The 21046-nt window shown below is 40.3% G+C and overlaps 1 protein-coding gene and 1 long non-coding RNA gene across 11 annotated transcripts in view; one reads left to right on the top strand and one right to left on the bottom strand.

The window, feature by feature from the left end:
* Positions 1–1885: 1885 nt before the first annotated feature.
* LOC309518768 lies at positions 1886–14792 on the bottom strand. The gene is made up of 3 exons (XR_014213598.1): positions 14697–14792; positions 10785–11019; positions 1886–3261 (listed from the first exon to the last, which is right to left on the bottom strand). It is a non-coding gene; the product is annotated as an uncharacterized lncRNA (long non-coding RNA).
* MEIOB (meiosis specific with OB-fold) overlaps positions 13112–21046 on the top strand; it is a 22051-nt gene continuing 14116 nt past the window's right edge. The window contains exons 1-3 of one of the 10 annotated variants that reach the window (XM_082199177.1): positions 13316–13383; positions 15360–15421; positions 17751–17834. In XM_082199177.1, coding sequence (XP_082055303.1) covers positions 17766–17834 — 69 coding nt within the window. In that variant the 5' untranslated portion in view covers positions 13316–13383; positions 15360–15421; positions 17751–17765. Of the gene's footprint in view, positions 13231–13290; positions 13563–14846; positions 15422–16138; positions 16280–17750; positions 17835–21046 lie in introns of those variants that run through there. The other 9 variants (XM_082199171.1, XM_082199169.1, XM_082199172.1 and 6 more) reach the window with 9 other exon arrangements.

The following is a 21046-nucleotide window of genomic DNA, read 5'->3' as shown; positions in this document are numbered from 1 at the left end:
GTTTTTGTTCCGACTGGCTTTTCCAGCTGGATAAATGGGAAAGTGTTTATTTTCTATTGTTTTTATTTTGTTTTGTTTTGTGTGCTATTTCTTCTAGCTGTTTTTATTGTGTACAATGTCTTGAGAAATGTGTGTGGATAATAATGGTAGTAGTAGCAGATGGAGCTGAGACTGATTTTTTGCTTACTCTATTAAGCTTCTGTAGTTCTTGTGTGCTAGCATTTTCCCCACTTGCAATTCCCAGAAACTGGAATTCATATTGCCTCCAACAGTTAGAGGTAGAACATAGCCATTGGTACTAGTAGCCTTGGATAGCCTTCTCCTCTCTTTGAATTTGCCTAATCCTCTTTTAAAGCCATCCAGACTGGTGGCCCTCACTGTTTCCTGTAGGAGTGAGTTCCATATGCACTGTGTGAAGAATGACTTACTCTTGTCTGTCTTGAATCTTCCAATATTCAGCTTCATTGGATGTCCCTGAATTCTACTGTTATTATGAGAGGGAGAAAAACTTTTCTCTATCCATTTTTCCACACTATGCATAATTTTATATGCCTCTATCATGTCCTCCCCTTACTCATATTTTTTGCTGAACTTAAAAGCCACAAATGTTGTAACCTTTCCTCACAAGGCACTTGCTCCAGACATGATTACCAGGCACCGCCAAGCCTCAAGGTGAAGTCATGGCTGTAAGATCTTACATTTGAATGAGTCTTTTTTTAAAATGTGATTACAGGGAACATTAACATGCTGACAGTATAAAAGAAACTTTTAAACTCTACCCCTCCTTTTATATAAGCCACATCTATAAAAAGTACATTAAAAATTGGCCCAATCACTGTAATATCACTTATACCACCTCCCATTTAAGTAAGACTGTTTCAAGTCCTTGGTTAAGAAAGACCAGGCCTATATTTATAAACGCCCACTGCAATAATCCTCCTGGAAGAGATTGCCCAAGCCTGTGCAGTCATTAAAAAGAAAAATCCACCTCAGATGGGGGAAATGACATCAGTGATGGGGGTTCCTGACTCTCCTATCTTCTCCATGGAACAGCAGGAAAACCCAGCACTGATCATAGAATTGTGGAGTTGGAAGGGACCTTGAGGGTCATCTAGTCCAACTCATGGGCGAGTTCAACTCATGGGTGTAGCCAGGGGGCAGGGGGGCAGCTACCCCCTCAAAAAATCAAGGAAATTAATGAAAATACTTAACTGATTGATTTTACTTAACTGATTGATAACACCCCCCCAAAAAAAAAACCACATAAAGCCTGCCCCCCCCATGGTCCAACTCCCTGCAATGCAGAAATCATATCTAAAGAATTCCTGATAGGTGCCCATCCAGCCTCTGTTAAAAAACCTCCAAGAAGGAGAGTCCATTGCTTTCCAAGGCAGCTGTTCCATTATCAAACAGCTCTTTGTGTCAGAAAGTTCTTCCTAAAATTTAGTCAGAATATCCTTTCTTGCCTTCTGAATTCATTGGTTCCTACCCTGTGAAGCAAACAGAAAACAAGCTTGGTAGGATAAAAGTTACCAGACCAGGTCTGACCTGAAGTCTCCAGGTTTGCCAGGTGGCAGATGAATCTCCAGATGGGTGAAAGTGTTTTTAATCATCGTCAACAACAATAACAACAAGAAGATTGTGCATGCACTTTGCAAACTTCAGTCCAGCAGATGCTGGCTGAAAATTATAGCAGTGATATTCTGGGTGGTCTGATGCCCTCCACTTCCCTTTCGCAATTAATCTCCAGTAACATCATCAGAGATTGCTCCCAGGTCTCAGATTTGGACCCTGAAATCTGAGAGTCTGGGATGCTCCTTACCTGGCAGCCCTAAGTAGGAGACATTGGCCCTCTCCCACATATTCAGAGACCATCCAGGCAGCATTTTTATTGTGCATTTGTTTATTTAAATGTTTATAAATCTTTATTTTCATATCAGAGATTGCAAGGCAGTACACTACCTAAGAACCCAATACAACCATTAAAAGAATAAGAACATCAGACATATCAATAAAAGCTGATTGAGGAGTTATTGTTTTGTTTGGATTATGTATTTTGGTTTTTTTATCTTGTATTTTTTTGTTTTGAACTGCCCTGAGATCTATGGATGATGGGCACTATACAAAGTTTGATGATGAGGATGAGGATGTTTGCTAAACTATGCATTTTAATTATGTTTAATTGTATTTTTAAAATTGATCTTATTCTTGTTATGTCACTGCACGCTTTTGTTTCTGAACCACCATGGTGTCTCTTCCTAAAATGAAAGGCTGCATATGAAATCTTTTTAATAATTTCTCTGTGTGATAATGTACACATCTAAGAGTTTTGGCTCAAATCTCCATATGCCTGTGTGCATTCAAAATGTTTGGTTACATCCAATGTTCATTCTACTCAGAGTGAACTCATTGAAATCAATGGACATGGCAAATTTTAGTTTACTGATTTCTGAGTAACCCAAAATGCCATTATAGCTCCTAAAAAGCTGTCCTCCATTCAAACTCTTCTTCTTTCCTAGCTCTGCTCCTTTCAGAAACCTTTTGAAGGAGAGGCAGAGAAACTGAACAAAAGCCAACCAAGTTACCCATGACAGCACTCGCTCCCTGCAAAATCCAGTCTCAGGAAGTGGCCTTATTCCACCCCAGTGCTATGCCCTAGTGGAGGGTATTTCGCTACGAATGATGAAATCCCCAACTTAGTTCAGACAGAAGATGTGTCTTCTCCCTCCTTCCTGCCTCCGCCCCACACCCCTCGCATGAAACGGTCCCCTGATCAAAGCTGCAGGAATGACTGGCACACAGTAATGAATACCCATCCATCCCGAGCTGAGAAAAAGGGGCCCGCATCGAAGGCAGGGCCTTTTCTTCGCAAGAGGTTTTCCCAGCTTGAAACTCCACTGTCTGTCAACTCCAATGATATGGCTGGCACTGGGGCTCTTTCCACTGTATTGCATTCTTTTATGTTTGTGAGAGTGGGGGTCGGAGAAGAAATTCTGAAGAAAGAACTGAAATGAAACTTTTAATACTGTAACATTACAGAAGCCAGTGGAGGGCCCAGGGTGAGGATGCAGTAGCATGAGAATAAAAGGGGGAAAGTGGGGTGGGGAGAAAAGAATGAGATTAATAATATGAAAACACACATGCACCAAACAGAAAAACTCTGTCAGAAACTTCTGGAGCATGGCAGGGAGAATCTTGCTCACAACACCACATATTTAGAAGCTGCAGGCAGGCTGAAGATTACATTTTTCCTTCCAAGCTCTGTAGCAACAAGAGGAAAGACTGGGGGGGAATATTTGAGGAAGCTTTCCTCACTCTATCACTGTAACACAAAAAATAAGAAGAGACTGCAGGATGATGCCAGTGAGCCATCTACTCCAGCATCCTGTTCTCACAGTGGCCAACCAGATGCCTGTGGGAATCCCGCAAGCAGGATCTGAGCTGAACAGCACTTTCCCTTCCTGAGGTTTCCAGCAACTGGTATTCAGAAGCAGCCATCATGGATAGAAGCCATTGATAACCTTTTCCTGCATGATTCTCTCTAATCTTTTAAAACCAGTGCTTTTTTCCAGGACATACTCAATGGTTCACAGTACTGGCACCTTTCTTTTTTTGGTTAAAAAGTGTGGTGAGTACTGGCACCTCTTTTTCTAGTTTTTTTTTTAAAAAGCACTGTTTAAAACCATCCAATTTGGTGACCATAACTGCCTCGTCTTGGAGCAAGTTCCATAGTTATGCGCGGCATAAAGAACTTTATTTTATCTGTCCTGATTCTTCCAACATTCAGCTTCACTGGATGTCCACAAGTTCTAATGTTATTGGGGGGGGTGTCCTTTTCCTATCTTCTTTATCCATGCCATGCATAATTTTGTCAACTTCTATCATGTCACCACTTACTCAACATAGGAACAGAGGAAGCTGCATTATAGCAAATCACTTGGTCCATCTAGCTCAGTATACTCTATGCATTCCAGTGTTTTAGGCAAAGAACATTGCCAGCCGTAACTGAAGATGTCAGAAATAGAACCTGGGACCTTCTGCATGCAAAGCAGATACTTTTCCACTGAGCCACAGCCCTTTCCCAACAGCCCTCCACTCCTCTGTCACATTCCGGAACCTGGACGTCACCATTTCATTCTGTTTGCTAGGACAGGCATCACCTGTAGATCCAGCAGCCAGGACAAATATGCCATCCATCCAAAGGAAGGGCTGATGTCGCGATTAAGTGGATCTTTGTGCCAAATTCAGTGGGTCACTCCTTATGTTCTTAAGCAATGCAGGAACCACTCACTAGAAATTTAAAATCCCTCTTTTTTTGTCTTTTGAAAAGAGAGGGGAGAGACAGAAGCTACACAGGAGATAGTGTGAAATCCATCTGTTCTTTTTATCTCCTCCTCCTCCTTTTGAATGAGGCTTTCTTCTTCCTTAATTTGATCCGTGTTGCTATCAGCAAAAAGAGCACTGAAAAGCCATACACCGCATTCAGCCAAAAGCAGATAATGGAGAAAAACTCATAGCCGGAAGAATTTCATACGCCGGTGATCCGATCTATCCTTTTCTTTTTGAAATGGAGAGTGGCTACTTGAGAACAATGCAAAAAAGCCTGATTCTATAGACTCACCTGACTACAGGCGAACATTTGCCCTAACTGGAGGGCATTTTGCACACCAGATAACATCCTCTTCCGTTATTTAGAAAAATGAGGCTGGGTTTGGTTTTTTTAAAAAATAAATAAGAAGTATAGTATCTGATTGGCAGGCCAGCCTGAGAATAAATAAATTTGTCATTCTTTCAGGGTAGGTGGTGGGGGGAAAGCAGATATGAAGTTGTGAATCAGCATAGCGTCCCTTTTCAAATGCAACGCTAAATGATGGTTTAGCATTACATGACTGAGCCTCAGGCTTGAATGATTTCTCCTCCCCTCTCCTCTGCTTCTACTTTTAAACTAACCACACCTCCCCATTTTGTTTAAGTATGGGAGAACACCATGGTTTACAACCCTGACTTGTTCAATAACCATAGTTCAGACTAACCATTTCCCAAGTTTGGACATTACAGGGAACCATAGTTAGTTTAAAACTGGAAGTGGATGCTTCTAGTCTTCCCCTCATGCAGCTGTGGCAGAGGAGGGCAGTGCGAAGTGTGCATGTTACACACCTAGGGTTACTTTAGAGATGGCATGGGGGAAAGATCACCAAAGAGTTGTCGTTCTGTATGCTCCAAAGGCAAGTGCTTAAGAACACTGATAACACAAGGGGCTTAAGTTTCAAGACAATGGTGTTCAGGTTCTGTTACCCACAATGGAACTTCAAGGGGGAAAACTTAAGTTACTCCAAAAGAAGTTACTGGAGCACTCCAAATTATTTGCTCGTGTATGTACACAGAAACTAGTAGATCTATCTGAAAGATTTGAATAGATCACTGCAATACCTAATCATTCGTATTTTCTAAGATTACTGTACAGTGGTACCTCGGGTTACATACACTTCAGGTTACAGATGCTTCAGGTTACAGACTCTGCTAACCCAGAAATAGTACCTCGGGTTAAGAACTTTGCTTCAGGATGAGAACAGAAATCGTGCTCCAGTGGCGTGGCAGCAGCGGGAGGCCCCATTAGCTAAAGTGATGCTTCAGGTTAAGAACAGTTTCAGGTTAAGAACGGATCTTAATCCGAGATAAGCTTAGAAGGTAATATTAATCATATCAGAAGGGGGCATGGCTGTGAGGTATGGCTGTGGCTATATTTAAGGGATCTGACACTTCTGAATTTGCCGCTGTGCCACTGGGAAGAACCAACCACTGAGTTCTACAAGGGCAAGGCAGACACTAAGAAGGAGGAAGATGACAGCTGCTACTATACCCTAGACTGGAAAAAGGCAGGTGTGAGCCGGTCAAGGGCAGAATGAGACCAGTGAGGCAGTGGCCCATTGGGACTTACAGACTAGCCTCCAATGCCTAAAATGGTTTGAAGGGCAGAATATCAGTTTTGCAAATAATAATAATAATAATTGTCAGGGAACTGCAGGCAGTGAGGGAGGAAAAAATTAGAGGATACAGGGAACGATCCCCACTGATCAGTACTGAGTCCTCCTCAGAAGACAGGGAAGAGCATAGTGAGTCTGGGGAGGAAGGGGTGCTTCAGAGAGAAGGGGATCCACGTCACAGGGGAAAACAGAAGGGGCTGAGCCGTTGGCTCTGTTGGTCTTGAGGGAGAGGGAAAAGAGAAAGTAGTTAGAGCAACGCATCATGAGAGACGGGTCACTTTGTTTATTCGGCATGTAATCTTGTCTGAAGAAAATAAAGAAAGGAATTTATGGCTGGCTGGCGGGAGTGTTTTTCTGCTAAGTGCAGCAACGCATGCAGCTGGCAAGCTAATAATAATAATAATAATAATAATAATAATAATAATAATAATGCATCCCATGGCTCTAAGGGTCTGCTCGCTGAAAACAAGCACCCTAAGATGACAAGAGCATGGCTTCCAGTTTCAGTTTTGCATTATAGCTACCCACAGGCCTGGCTGAGAATTGGTGCCAGAATCCCCAGGTTGCTTACAGTTTGTCTCACTTGCTTGAGCTATCTAGTGCCATTTGTTCTATAAGCAGCACCCACACCTATATGTCCTGGGGTATGCACAGTATGGAGAGGTGGGTGGCCTTTGCCTTTCAGCCAGAAGACTGAACAGATGGTCTTCTTTGACTGCTCTTGCATTTATGGTGCTGAGTTGGGGAACCTCTAATTACCATAAATATTTTGTACAGTTTAAAGCTGATAGGGGGGAGATAGGTCAGAGAAGGATTTTCCTCTCTTTTTGGTGTGACCAAGATTGGACAAAAATAGATGTTCCCAGTTCACAGAAGAGCTCTCTCTGCTCTCCACCCAAACCAAAATGAGCTTGTCACCCCTTCGGCATGTCATTTGTCATCAAGCGGTGTATAATTATAATGGACTTTATTGACATTGTAACTATGAGTGCACAGGTGGTATTCATTTTCAGCACTTTAATTGAAGACAATGAAAGATCTTGTAATACGGAGCCGACATGGTGGATTAATCTGACTAGACCTCAGCTTTCAATAGCCATGACCTTCAGGTCATAAAATTACCGATCAGGAGTTTAAAAAAAAAAATATGATACAGAAGTGGAATACTATTGATTTCTTTTATTTTTAAACATAGAGCAAATGGAAAGATGAACTGGCTTGCTTAGTTTTTATGAGGGTCCAAGGAGTAAAGCACCTTGATGGATACTAATAAGAGGTGCAAATATAAATTGTAATCGTTGTGTCAAATATTGCACACAGAAGCAAGATTTGCACAGGAATCTACCACTTAACCCAAACTGCCATACCCCAGCCTTGAAGAATGAACACACTTGCTTGGAATTCAACTCAATTTCAGTGAAGCCGATTTCATATAAACGGGTTTAGGTGTAGGGCAGGGACAGCCCAGAAGCTGAATAAGGCCCTTGCTATAGGCCATGACCTCTGCCTAAGCCACACCCCTTCTCCCTAAGCCACACCCTCACTAGCCCTGTTTTGCATCCTCCTTGAGTGTCCGGACTCTGCTCTTGAATAAATCTATGTTGGCCATCATTATCTCCACCTTGGACCTGGCTCCTTAATATTAGCACCGGAATTGTCTCAAAGAACATGATTCTTGGGCCATGGAACTGAGGGGAAATAATGGAGAATAACAAATCATACAACCTGTAATGCTGCTCATGGTGGCTTTATGATCCGTTCATGCTTCAGTGTTCCTTGGGGGATCAGGAGGCAAGCCATCCCGTAAAGCTAAAAGTTGGAAGATTCAGGAGAGACAAGAAAAAGTCCTTCTTCACAGAGCACATGGGATTTGCTACCACAAGTAGTATTGATGGCCACCAACTTGGATGGCTTTAAAAAAGGGTTAGACAAATTCATGAGAGATAAGGCTATCAATGACTGCTAACCACAGTGGCTGTGTTCTACCTCCACTGTCAGAGGCAATTGGCCTCTGAACACCAGCCACTGGGAAGTGAGGATTTGTGTGTTTGGGGGAGCAGCAGTGCTGTTCTGCTAATGGCCTACTTGTGGGCTTCCCAGAAGCATCCAGTTGAGCACTATCATGGGAGGACTTTGGTCTTTCAAATTTCAGAGGAGCCCTGTGCAAGGTCAAATTTTTGCACCTCCCCCACTTCCTTTCTGCTCAGTTCACAACATTATAGTTGTGATGCCCTGCAGCACTCCCTAGGCCTGATGCCACTGCAACTGAACTAGTTGTACTGCTTTAAATCGTCTTCTGTCACTGTGAGAACAGGATGCTGGACTGATGGGTCTTTGCTGTGATCCAGCTGCAGGGCTTTTCTTAACTGAATAGATTATGCCTGGACCAGTCAGCGTCTCTTACCTAAGATCTAGAAAAGGCTGTGTCCTTGTCTCTAAAGAGGTTTACAGTTCTGCAGCAGTGTGGACAGAGATTTCATTGTCCTTGTCAAAGGCCCATTTTTTGTCATCAGCTGCACTGAAGAGACAACAGACAGCCTGACTGCTGTTTTACTGGAAAACCAAGTGCCCTCTCTTACTGCGGCCCCTATCTCTCATCCATTGTCTTTGAATCTCCCTGCCTTTCTGAGGCACCCTGCCCCATTCAATTTACAAGTCGCAATGCTTTTATTCCTCTGGTTACATTCACTTCTTCATCCTGTCTGCTTCCAACTGGAGAAATTAATCTGAATGACTGTGAAAAGGGACCTAAGCTGTTGGTTCATGAAATCATTTCCGGAGTAGGGACTGCTATGCCAGACCCCTTCTGGGATGTCTCTGTCCACCATGGTGAGAAGGACAATTCCAGTCACTGCCAGTTCAGGAAATGGAAGAAAAGTAAAGACAAGGCTGAAACAACTGTAAAAGAAGTAGCAACAGAGACAGTGGCCATGTGCTCTATTTTACAGATGACACTTTCTATTTGTAGCCCATTCTAAAAATTAGAAGAGCCTGGCTGCTGGATCAGTCGAAAAGCCCAGCTCACCAGTATCATCTTCCCACAGTGGCCAACCAGATGCCAGAAACATCTGGAGGATACCATATTGGCTACCCCTACTGAACCTCATTTCACAAAGAGAGCTAGGAAGGAAGGCAAACATATCAGAACTGCTCCAGTCGGATCCCAACACCACTGCAACATCAAGTGCCATGTTAGCCCAGAAGGGCCAAGCACCATGAGAACCTAAGAAGAGCCTGGTTGCCAGCTTGTGTCTTCCAACATCCTCTTCTCACAGTGGTCTGGAAAGCAGGGTATGAGTGCATTGCCACTTGTGATTCCCAGCAACTGGTATTCAAAGACATAGGTTGTGTCCATATCATCTTTAAAGCACATTCTACTCCCATGCAAAGAACCTGAGGAAGTGTCATTTGTTAAGGGTGCTGGGAATTGTAGTTCTATGGTATGTACATAGCCATATTGCTTCTGATTCCCTTAAGAACTATATGAAGGAAGAGCAACGCCCATTAGCAGTTAGCACCAGGACAACAGACTCAGCAGGCCCACAGGTCTCTTGGTCACAGTCCTCCCAGCTGCAGAGATATATAATTCTATTCTTCCAAATTTTCACCAAGAAGTATGTAAACCAGCATATGCAAAAGTGAAGCACGCCCTTTTTTTGTGTGTGTGGCCTCCCTAGGAACAGGAGTAGGAAAATCCTCTTGATGCTCAGCAAGCAAGCATGCTTGACCCAGAAGGAAACTTTTATGGGAATCAGAAAGTACCATATGACATGTTCCAGCCTATTATAAGGAAACCTGACTGCTGGACAAGCAAGGGAGAGATTTCACAACAGTTTACAAAAAATAAGCTTCTCAGTAGCAGGGCATATGCTTTGCATGCAGAAAGTCCCAGGTTCAGTCCCCAGAAACTCCAAGTGGGACTGAGAAAAATCTGTATCTGAAATCCTGGAGAGTCACTGCCAATCAGAGTAGGCAGTATTGAGCTAGATGAGCAAGTGACCTGATATGGTATAAGACAGCTTTCTATGATCCTAGAGAGAAAAAGAGAACATGACCAAACACAAACCACATGGAGGACAAAGCTAACAATGGCTACTAGCCATTGTGGCTATACTCTGCTTCCACAGAGGCTAAATGCTGCTGAAAACCAGTTGATGGAAACCACAGGGGGGAGAGTGCTATTGTACTCAGGTCCTATCTGAGGGCTTCCCATAGGCATCTGATTAACCACTAGAACAGAATGCTGAACTAGATGGGCCATTGGCCTGATCCAGCAGGCACTTTTTATGTTCTTACAAAAAAGGAAGGAAAGCCTCAAAATGATGCTGAAAAATATATGAAATACTAGTCTGTTGTAGATGGGTTCCCAGTGCTCCCCCATCCCCAAAAGACCAGTTTTGGCCTCTGGGTGTACTTACTGTCCCAGCCTGGTCATGATGCTGCAGAGATATAGTACCACACTCTTTTAAACTTATTATATGTATAATATACATATTTTTGCATGTAATTTTTAGTATGATTTTGCATATTAGTCACACATTTTTTTAAAATGCAAGAGATCGCCTGTGAGCAAAGCTTGAGTGGGTCGAAACAGCTAAATTTTACATTTAAATCCGTTTGAAACAGATTCCCTCTCCGTCCTTGCAACCAACTGTATTATCTGTATCTGCTGTTCAATAACCTCCAGATAACCTTAACGCTCTTTACCTTTGTGGACAGGAGATCATCCATCCTAAATGTCGTGGCTTTTTGTTTCCAGGAGCTGCAGTGAGTTAAACATCTATTTAAAAAATGTGTTACCTGTGTCAGAATATGGCTGCCATGTTGAGCCCTGAGCGTTTGACACCTGGCGTGTTTGGGGGAGGAGGCAGATGTTTTCTGATAGCGTTTCTGTTGCCGCTGCATCAAGAGCTACGCCAGCCGTGACCTCTGTGCACTCACCCTTGACTTCTTTATCAAGTCCAAGACACACACAATGTCTCGCCTCCATAGCTGTTCATATTCATCAGGGGCTGGTAGTTCTGACAAGTCAATGCTATTGTGGGGGAAGATTTAAAAGAGAGAAGAGGAGGGGGGATCACTTTCATGCCATTGTTGTCACATTTAAAGGGGGGGAGCAGGCACAATTTTCTTCCTGCATCAGAGATGCTATTTCCGTGATGAGGAGGGCAAAGTCTCTCTGGCCATACAGCTGATCTGGGGAGCCAAGCATGGCGTGCGCTGAAGCAAGAATTGGTTTTCTGGAAAAGCTGGTTATGACGACGTGTCGAGAGCCAGACGGCCTTTTCATAACTGGCTTTCAACAGAAATTCATTTATTCAAATGAAAACCACACCAAGGCAGCAAGCAGCTGGCAAGTGTGTATGCTCATTTCAATTCTAGGTGTTTGGCTGGTGCAGGAATAGGACTGGAAGAATGGCTGGGTACAAACTATGCATTTAGAGCACATTGCTTTTTGCCCAAAGAATCCTGAGAACTGTAATTTGCTAAGGGTGCTGGGAATTATAGCTCTGTGCAGGGGTAAGCTACAGTTCCCAGGATTCTTTGGAAAGAAATAATGTGCTTTAAACATATGGTACGTATGAAGCCACCATTTCTAGTTATGACTGAAAATATTTGAAGGCTTGAGGCAGAAAATCCAAATAGCACACCACACTCCAATGGTGATTTGAAAATATATTAATAAACTGATAATTTGCTACCCCCTCCTGGTGCTGCCACCTCCAGTGGACTGCATCATCACACCCAAGTGGGGCGAACCCTAAGCATTTCTGAGCTAATGGTAAAACAATGCTTATATTTTGGTTACATTTTTATAAACTGGGAAGCGCTATAAATTGGTAATAATCTGTTCTACATGCAAAAGGTCCCAGGTTCAATCCTCAACATCTCCAGATAGGGCTGGGAGAGTCCCCTGTCTGAAACCCGGGCAGCACTGCTGCCAGTCAGTGTAGACAATACTGAGCTAGATGAAACAATGGGCTGACTCAGTATAAATTTGCTTTTAAAGGTGACATTTTGACATTTACACCTCACCCTTTTCCTTCTCACAAAAGCCACCATCAGTTTAGGCCTGGCATAGGTAAACTTTGCCCTCCAGATGTTTTGGGACTATAACTCCCATGACCCCTAGCTAACAGGACCAGTGGTCAAGGATGATGGGAATTGTAGTCCCAAAACATCTGGAGGGCCAAGTTTGCCTTTGACTGGTTTAGGCCCTCCAGTGAATGAATGTGGAGGAAAGGGGTTGTCACCAATGTTAGTTCTACTCAGAGTAGACACACTAGCATTAACTGACATGGCTAAGATAGGTTCGTTAACTTCAGTAGGTCTACTCTAAGTAAAAAGCATTCCACTTAGCAAAGATTCCAACTGAGAAAATCTTTTGACTTTGGAACTTCGTTTAGATCTGTCCTCTCACCACCCTTCAATTGGATATTATATATGAAACACTAATCCAGTCAAAAACATGCATTGCCAGAGAGCAGAAATATCTTGGATAAGCTTGAGGTTCAACTATTTAAGCACATAAACCCACACAAAACTCTACTCTGAGTAAAACTTAGTTGGATTTAGCCCAAAGGGTGTTTAAAACATGACAAATATTTGGCTCCGCAACCTTTCAGCTTCAAAACTAGTTTTGTTAAATCATACTACAGTATTTATTTCCATTTATAGACCACCCTTCACCTATCAACAGTCCTAGGGCTGATCACAACAACAAACACATAAACAAATTAAAAATCAAAATCACAACAACCTAAATAAAAAGCCAAACCAAGTTTTATTATTGTTTATAACCCATGGCCATTACAATATAGACACAAAATACTTATGTTTAAACACAGACAAGGGTCATCAATCCAGTAACACAGGTATAAACCCTGAAAATAAGCAGGATTTAAAACATTCGTTTAGTTAAAAGCTCCCCTTGATATTTAGTGCTGATCTGACTCAGAAAGAGTTTGTGCAAAGTAATCACTGAATAACCTTATCTTCTAGTCAATGGCAATGAAGTTTACACCCACCCACCCACCCACTCACACACCCTCTTGATCAAAGCAAAATTCAGTTCCCCGTAACAATTCCCCAACCACGTGGAAGCCTCTCTCCCTTTGCCAGTCTGCTTCCTGCTACTGGCCCTTTAAGGAGCTGGCGCGAGGAACACGAGGCAACCGTCGCGAAATATTTGCCAGCTGGCGCGCCTGCGGGCTGAGAGCTGATGCATTTTCCCGCCCAAACTGTGGTAGCTTTTTTTTGTGGAACGGGACACGATTGCAGAGAGGGACAGTGCAGGAGAGCACCTCTTTGCATGAGGAAAGAGTGTTGTTTATTCAAAACATACATATAAGCCCCATTGTCTGCCAAAAAGAAAGGAAACAAGAACAAAGCCTAGAGTGTATTATTATTATTTTCATTTATGAATTGTTTCCTATAAAACATCCTGCAGCGATTTAACAATAAAACTGTACAAACTGAAACACATGAAAGGCTAATAAAAATAGCACATGCCCTGTCCCCGAATGTAAACTTGTGAGGGAAACATACACTTTTTTTCTCTCTCTGAAGAGGTCAGGGGTATGTACGCAGTTTCCCCCTTTCTGTTTTTTTCAGACCTCTTGTGATTATTGTTACCTCAGAATCACAAATAACCTTGGTTGTTAATAGAATATTAAGACAAATACACATACAAAGCTGTAGTCAGTGCTAGTGCTACTCAAGAGTAGACCCATCAGAATTGCTAAGGACCTCTTGCACTGGGGTTTTGTTGGGGGATTTTGTTGCTGTTATTGATATTTTTCGTATATTTATTTTTGGATCTTTTATGTGAACATTGTTCAATTTGGTTGTGTTCTTTTTGATGCGTTTTATTTATTGTTTAGTTTTATTGTATTTGTAATTATGTAAATATTTTCATGTCAGCTGCCTTGAGTATGGCTTTAACAATGGAAAGGTGGCATACAAATAGTATCTTAACACCTTTATGTAAATTCTGAGGCAGCAAATAAATGATATAAATAAATAAATTCACAAATACACTTGGGGTATACAAATTTAGCCCCCACCTTTTTCATTTAATCTTAAATATATCCAAGGTCAAGCTCTGAATGGTGCTGTGACTCTTGACTGCCTCTCCTCACAGACACTTGAAATGGCATCTGTGATTAGAGAGTACTTCATAATTCTATTTCTGTGAAGGATTTACCTCAGGAATCTCCATTTTGTCAGTCTTGGTACACAGAGATCAAGGTTCATTACTTAGACCTACCTGTGTTGGATAGGTAGTTGTTGTTCTCATATACCCTTTTCATATACTTTTCTTTTCGCAGCAAAAATGACAATTTTAATCCCTCATTGTAAACTCAAACAATATTTTCTTCCTCAGACACAGTGACTTCTTGCTTGCTCTACCCTAGTTTTGGCCCTCATTTTGGCCCACTCCACATTTAATAATCTGGAATAATCCAGAGAATCTCTCTTCCTACTCAGATTTTTTTTGTTCAAGGTACAAATAATTGTAGTGTAGTCGTAGAAATAATAATAATAAAAATAATATCCCAGTTTCCCCAGATTAGCATGCCTACTTCATCTAGCAATCATTGATGAGGTGAACAGCCCTTCAGCAAATCTCATTGTGTGACTATAATACAGGGTGAAAACAGTGTTAAGAAATGCCCAATCCACATTTTGGCTGAAAAATCCTATACCCACTCATTGGGAAGTAAGCCTCATTGGGTTAAATTACTTTCAAGTAGACTGTAGGATTGTACTGTAAACTGTCTTTACAACGTAGCATCCCCATTTCCATCTTTTCTTAACTATACTGTACTCTGTATTTGGGAAGGGGGGGGTTCCATTCCTTCTAGGATTCCCATATGTCCTCTTTTTTCCAGGACACGTCCTCTTTTTCATGGGTATGTAAAATGAAAGTCGTTACTGTATAGCAATCCATAATTAAAAGTAGAAGTCAACAAATGTCCTCTTTTTTGCTCTTCAGAGTATGGCACCCTACTTCTTCCTCCATTAAACTGGCCCTCACAAAATTGGCCAGCAAAGTCATGACTTCTTTAGTCCATCCCTTTTACATCCCCCATTTGTTTTAGTGCTTACTGAAAAAGGATCTATGAATAGATTTCTGTTTTCAGTTAAAAGCGGTTGCAACATACTCTACTGGCAGTTATTCCGCTCAATTAAATAGGGCGTATTGGGGTGCAGTTTTATGTCTAACCATATGTGTAACCATTCTTAATGCCATCAGAATTCCCAGAGTTCCTTGTAGGGCACAATGGCCATTTACTGATTTAGGTTGGCAAGATAAGACAATATCCGTACTTTCAATTTAAACTGGTTTAATTGTCATACTTTCATGCACAGTATCCTGGTAATTGCAGTTTTCTGAAGGCTAGCGAACTTCTAACAGAGAATCAGCTTTTGCAGTTGAGTAATACAGCATGCTGAGGGAAAATACTGAACCCCCCATTAAGATATACTCTTGAGTTCTTGTTGATTTTGGTGTCACAGTTTGGCTTATTATCTTGGCAGTGCTGGCAACAAGCAGCTCTTTATACCTACGACTCCTTTTAAATCTCATTATATCCATCTTGAGATGCAGAAGATGCTTAACCCTCCTTTAGTGATTCCACACTATTTAATATTACAATTCAGATGTATCCACCAGTAACACTTTACATATTTTAAAAACTTTGTCTTTTAAATGCCTCTTTGAGGTAATCTGATTCAGTCATTAAAAAAAAAAGCCCACTAATCCATTTTCAATGGGCAATGAATTATTTAACACTGTATTTGAGGGAAGAATATACTATTGATAGTTGCCTAGGAGGCATAATTGGGCTGCATCTTGCTGCCTAAGACAGCTGGAAGTTTCTGTTTCTTTCCAAGTTAGAATTTTTAAATATGGAAATAGGGCACCTTAACTTTTGAAGGATCTATAGGAAAAAATAACTAGAAGTTAAAAGGGAAGACTTTCAGAATATATTAGCTGGATACACTTTATCCATGTTTAAAAAATAATAATAATCAAAAGTTGTGAAATAACCACAGTTCTGTTTGTTATGTATTATCTCCAGACAGCATTCATTTATTTTCACTTATCTAAGATATGCCAGAGATGGCCTGATGGATGAAAAGTAAAAAAGAAAGCCCAACAAAACACAACTCTGATATCTGTCAGTGAATATGAGTACAGTCCAAGGAAAACAGCTTTGAGAACTGACATTACAAAGGGCTTTTAGGCACACTGTCAGTGTACTGATTGTGACTCCTTTTTGATGCCAGTATGTGTGAGGCTTGGAAGTTTTGAACATCCCACAAAAAGTCATTTTTACTTTACAATCTGGGTTTTAAAATGAATGTTTTACAATATACCAGAAAGTCACTAAGGAACCACAACACTTTTTGGCTTCTTGGTGCTGCAGACGTATGGCAGACAATTTTTAGAATTCAGCTTTTGTTAACTCCTAAAAACCCTTTTACTGTTTTTATTGGTTTCTGCTGCTCATTTTTTTGAAAAAAAATATTATTGCTGCCATCAGTAGTTCCTTAATCCTTTTTATCTTTTTAGAAATAGTGAATGCCAGGAGAATAAACATAAAGGAATAGGCTGAGTGGGTGGTGCTAGTGATAGGGTGGGGGTGGACAAATGCCTTCCCCCAAAATTCCCTGTACAGTGTCTACGCACTGTCTGAATTAGAAATATAGAATGTCAACAGAATGTGAACTGTTTCAAAATGTCTAAGTTTGTAATAAATTCAAAGAGCTGCTGTAGGCTAGTCCAGAGGCTTGGGCTAGAGTGCATTTGGGGAGGGGGGCATTGGGTCTTTCTCTTTGAGAAACATAAATTCTTCAGGCACATGGAACCAATTGCAAAGTTCTTTGGATACTGGGCACAGCTTCTTGCTGTGGTAATTTTAACTTTTCTTGAAATGGAATTTGATTTTTTAAAAAGAAGCAGAAGAAGCAGAAGAAGCAGATAGTTTCTTTAATATATATATAATTTATAACATTTTTGCCCCATCCTACCTCTTGGGAGTTCAGAACTGTGGACAGTTAGTGCCTTTCTCTTGTTTTCATTTAACATTTAAAAGTTGACTAGGTTGGTAAGAGATTGTGGTTTACTTATTTAACTTCATGGTATAACTGAAGATTTGACCCCAGACTATTCTAATCTCAAGTCCAATAGTCCATACACAACAGGAGCTGGATTGTTTTACAAAAAAATTGAACAATAGGGCAAGAGGAGAGCTGATGGATAGAAAATGGATAGAAAAATGACGTAGGGGCCAAAGCTGATGCAATGCACTTCCCTCATGGGAGAGTATCCACCAAGAATATCCACAGATAAAAAGCATCAAAGCAGTCATGTGAAATCCATATAGGTTATTACTGTTCTGTATTTACTATTTTTGAAATCTGTTCAGAAACTGCCACACACATATCATGTCTATCATGAGCCAATTTCAAGCTTGCAAAAGTGCCAACATGATCTGAAAGTGTTACATTTTAAAAAGTGAAATTAAATTTTAAAATGTAATTTTTTAAATCATCGGATCCAATAAAAGAACATAAGTGTTTTTTGACAAGTTGAAACAGTTTTGTTATCTATGTTTGGCCATTACAGAAGTCACCCAGAAAGCAGGTGCTGTATATCAAATTAGCTTTTTAAAGAAAATGGCTTCTCTGCAGAATGCTCTAAGTGATTTGTTTTGATTTTGCTCTCTTTAAAAGCTCTAACATACTTTTCTGTAGTTTCAGATAAAAAGAATGGCCTACTCGGTTCCAACACAAAATTTTGTAGCCATTTCAGATGTGCATCCAAATCTTGCTCGTCCTGTAGGTCTTGGTGACATAAGTCTTTTTTGTTCTCCAGTGAAACTGTATATCACTATATTATATTACTGCAAAATTATGTAATTGGTTTGTCTTTATATACTCACAGCATTGGCATAATTATTAGGCACAAAGTATGTTAGCTTCTCTTTGTGTACCCTCAGAAAGTGAAAACTGATACTTCTGTTGACCACAGAGTGTGGATGCCACAACTATTGATGTTGACTGGACAGTTCATTGACTGAAGTATCAGAGACTTCTTTGTATTTTCTTTAAATAGATGTTGTGTTGATAATTTCTACAGAGTCTGCATTATAGTATCACAATACATTGGAAATGTATTCTTTTGGACTATGGACACCAGATTGGAAGCTGTGAGAGTTACTCACATGGGTAGTCCCATTCATGCACAGCTTCCCTTGACTTCCCTTGAGCATTTGAAAAAAATGATAATTGAGGCAAAAATTTCCATCTCTGTCTGTTGTTTCTTAACTATTAAATGCATGTCAGTGTTCCAGAGAGAGCAAGGATTTGTAAGGATACTGGTTTATGTGCATATCTCTGTGTACTCTGTACTTAATAAGCACACATTGCACCTTTCAATCAGATCTGCTCAGAGTTGAGCCCCAAGGCATTTTGTCCCTATAACTTCTGCATTATAACTTCCTAGAACTCATTATGATCATTGACAGGTGAACCTGCTCATAATCTGGATTCCATATTAAAAATGAAGGTTGAATAGCCAAACTGCCCGTTACATCCAAAGATCTTCAGCCTGGTTCTATACTGCAACCATTAAAGCAGCTAAAGCTATGCTGCTTTCTCCTATTTGTTATTAGTAAGCTGTAGTATCTCTTGTTCTGTGTGTGTGTGTGCTCACATGCTGATAGCTGTTACATTACAAGAGTTGCCAAGGGCCTTGCGTTCCACATCAATTCAAGTCCACACCCTCCTGCAAAGCCCCTTGGCAAGGCACATCAGAAGTTGCTGAGCACTGGTACATTTGTACCAACATCTCTAGATGCCCAATTCACATGGCAGAATCAACTCACAGGACCAGATCAAAGGGATAAGGCAGGAATGGGGAACCTGTAGCCCTTCAGAAGTTCTTGGACTCCAGTTCCCATCAGCCCCAGACAGTGCAGCTAATGGACAGTGATGTTAGGAGCCATAGTATAACAATATTTGGAGTGCCACATGTTTCCCATTCCTGGGATAAGGTGCTATCTTCACCTGGTACAGTAATGATGCTGAGACAATGGCACTGGATCCCATACTTCAATGTTTGCATTGGGCTGCTGAAACACAAATGGTAAGAACCAGGACTTAGAAAAACTAAAAAAAATGTTGCATACATAATATGGGTGGCAACTACGTACAACGTAGTTGTACGTAAACACACAGCTTTATTGTTTTATATTTATACTCTTCTCTCATTTATTTTTGATATAATAAAAAGTAGTATTATTTTGCAGATGGCTGTACTTGTGCGAGTCTTAAACCTCAGAATAAAACATTTAGTCTGCAGTCGTAAACATGCTAATCTGGGAGAAGTAAGCCTCACTAAACTAAATGAGGCTTACTTCTGAGTTGACATATTTAGGATTGTCATGTTAGTCTCATTACATTCAATGTGGATTACTCTCTCAAGGAAATGTGCGTAGGATTGCAGCCTAAGGATTATTAAGTATTTTAGGGACCAACAGCAGATAGTTTTGGGCCTGAAACTCAGATGACTTACTTAAAGTCCTGACAGGGCCAAGAGAAATATATTTGTATCTCCCAGGACTTTGCTGTTCATCCTAACACAAACGGCACACATACTACCGTATCGTGAACTCTTTGTTGATCTTAACATAAAATAAGAGTAGTAATTCCCTCCTATCAAAAGTTAAAGAATGTATTACAAGGCCATAGATTTCTTCAAGGGATGTTTATTTGGCACCGAATTGAAAGCACATGAAAGATTCTCTTGTGGGGTGGATGTATTTGGCCACAAGATTTTATTTAGTGTGCAGCATTGAGAGTATCAATGTATGGACCAAGCAAGAATTTAATTGTAGTTTTACTTGATAAACAAATAATGCTTTCAATCTGAAAAAGAAATATGGTTTATTTAATGTCAGACATAAAGTAATTCATATTGAAGGAAGCTAGTAGTAGACTTTATAGTGTGTGACTTTATAGTGTGTGACTTTATACATGTGAATCAGGATGTTTTTAATGTTTGACGCTTTATTATGTTTTTATATTCTGCTAGAGAAACCCAGCCAGATGGGTGGGGTATAAATAATAAAATTATTATCATTATTATTATTTATAAAAGAACTAGCTCCGATAAAATCAATTCTACAACATTATTTCAAATAATATTATATATAACTGAAGCACTATGTCACTGTTTTAAGTTATGTGAATGCCAAAGGTCAAAATGAAGTAAGATGAAGATATAAAGTAAAAATAACGAGTTTGGAAAGTGTCAGCAGAAAATCCTGGCAAATGGACCCAGAAGTTTATTTTCTCCTTTTGATTGGTTAAATGGTATAACTAAAATATCTCAGAATTAAGGATATCTAAAAGAGGTTTAGGAATATTTCTCAAGCTTTTAATTTGGAATTATGGAATTTCACTTTGTTAAAAGAGTCAAATAATGTTGTAAATATAAATTTTAAGAAGACTTTGAAATAAATACTATTGTAAGCAGAGTCTTAGAACATATTTGGGATTCCAAGAACCAGCTCTCTATTATCAGCGGAATTATACACAAGATATTCTGCCATTTAATTAAATTACTGTGAGTTAGGAAATGAAACATTTTGAATGCGAATTAATAGAATGCACTTTAAGAAAGCTTTCAAAGACCTGAGGGAATTATATTTCATTGCAAACATACCCTGAGTGAACTTATCCAGATAAATGCTGGAATAGTTTTCTTGCCCCATCTAGTGACTGAAAGGCACATAGAAATCTGCAAGCCTATTTTTCAACAGGTGTTTTGTTCATTCTGTTTTCCTGAAACCCAATTCAAGAATGTAATGTGTGCTGGTTTTTTTTTTGGGGGGGGGGTAAAGCTAAGAGACCTCATGTTTGGAGTCCTTTTAGGATATGACTTCTTATCTTTGGGGGTTTTTTAAACTAAGCCAGCCAGTTCACTAAACATTACAGTGTTATTGTTTCAACACTACTGATACAAATCTGAAAAAGCATCTTTGTTT

This window comes from Podarcis vaucheri (genome assembly GCF_965113315.1).
Source record: "Podarcis vaucheri genome assembly, chromosome: 14".
Taxonomy (NCBI): Eukaryota; Metazoa; Chordata; class Lepidosauria; order Squamata; family Lacertidae; genus Podarcis; species Podarcis vaucheri.
The sequence above is the reverse complement of the archived record's forward strand: the minus strand, read 5'-3'. Positions and strand labels throughout refer to the sequence as shown.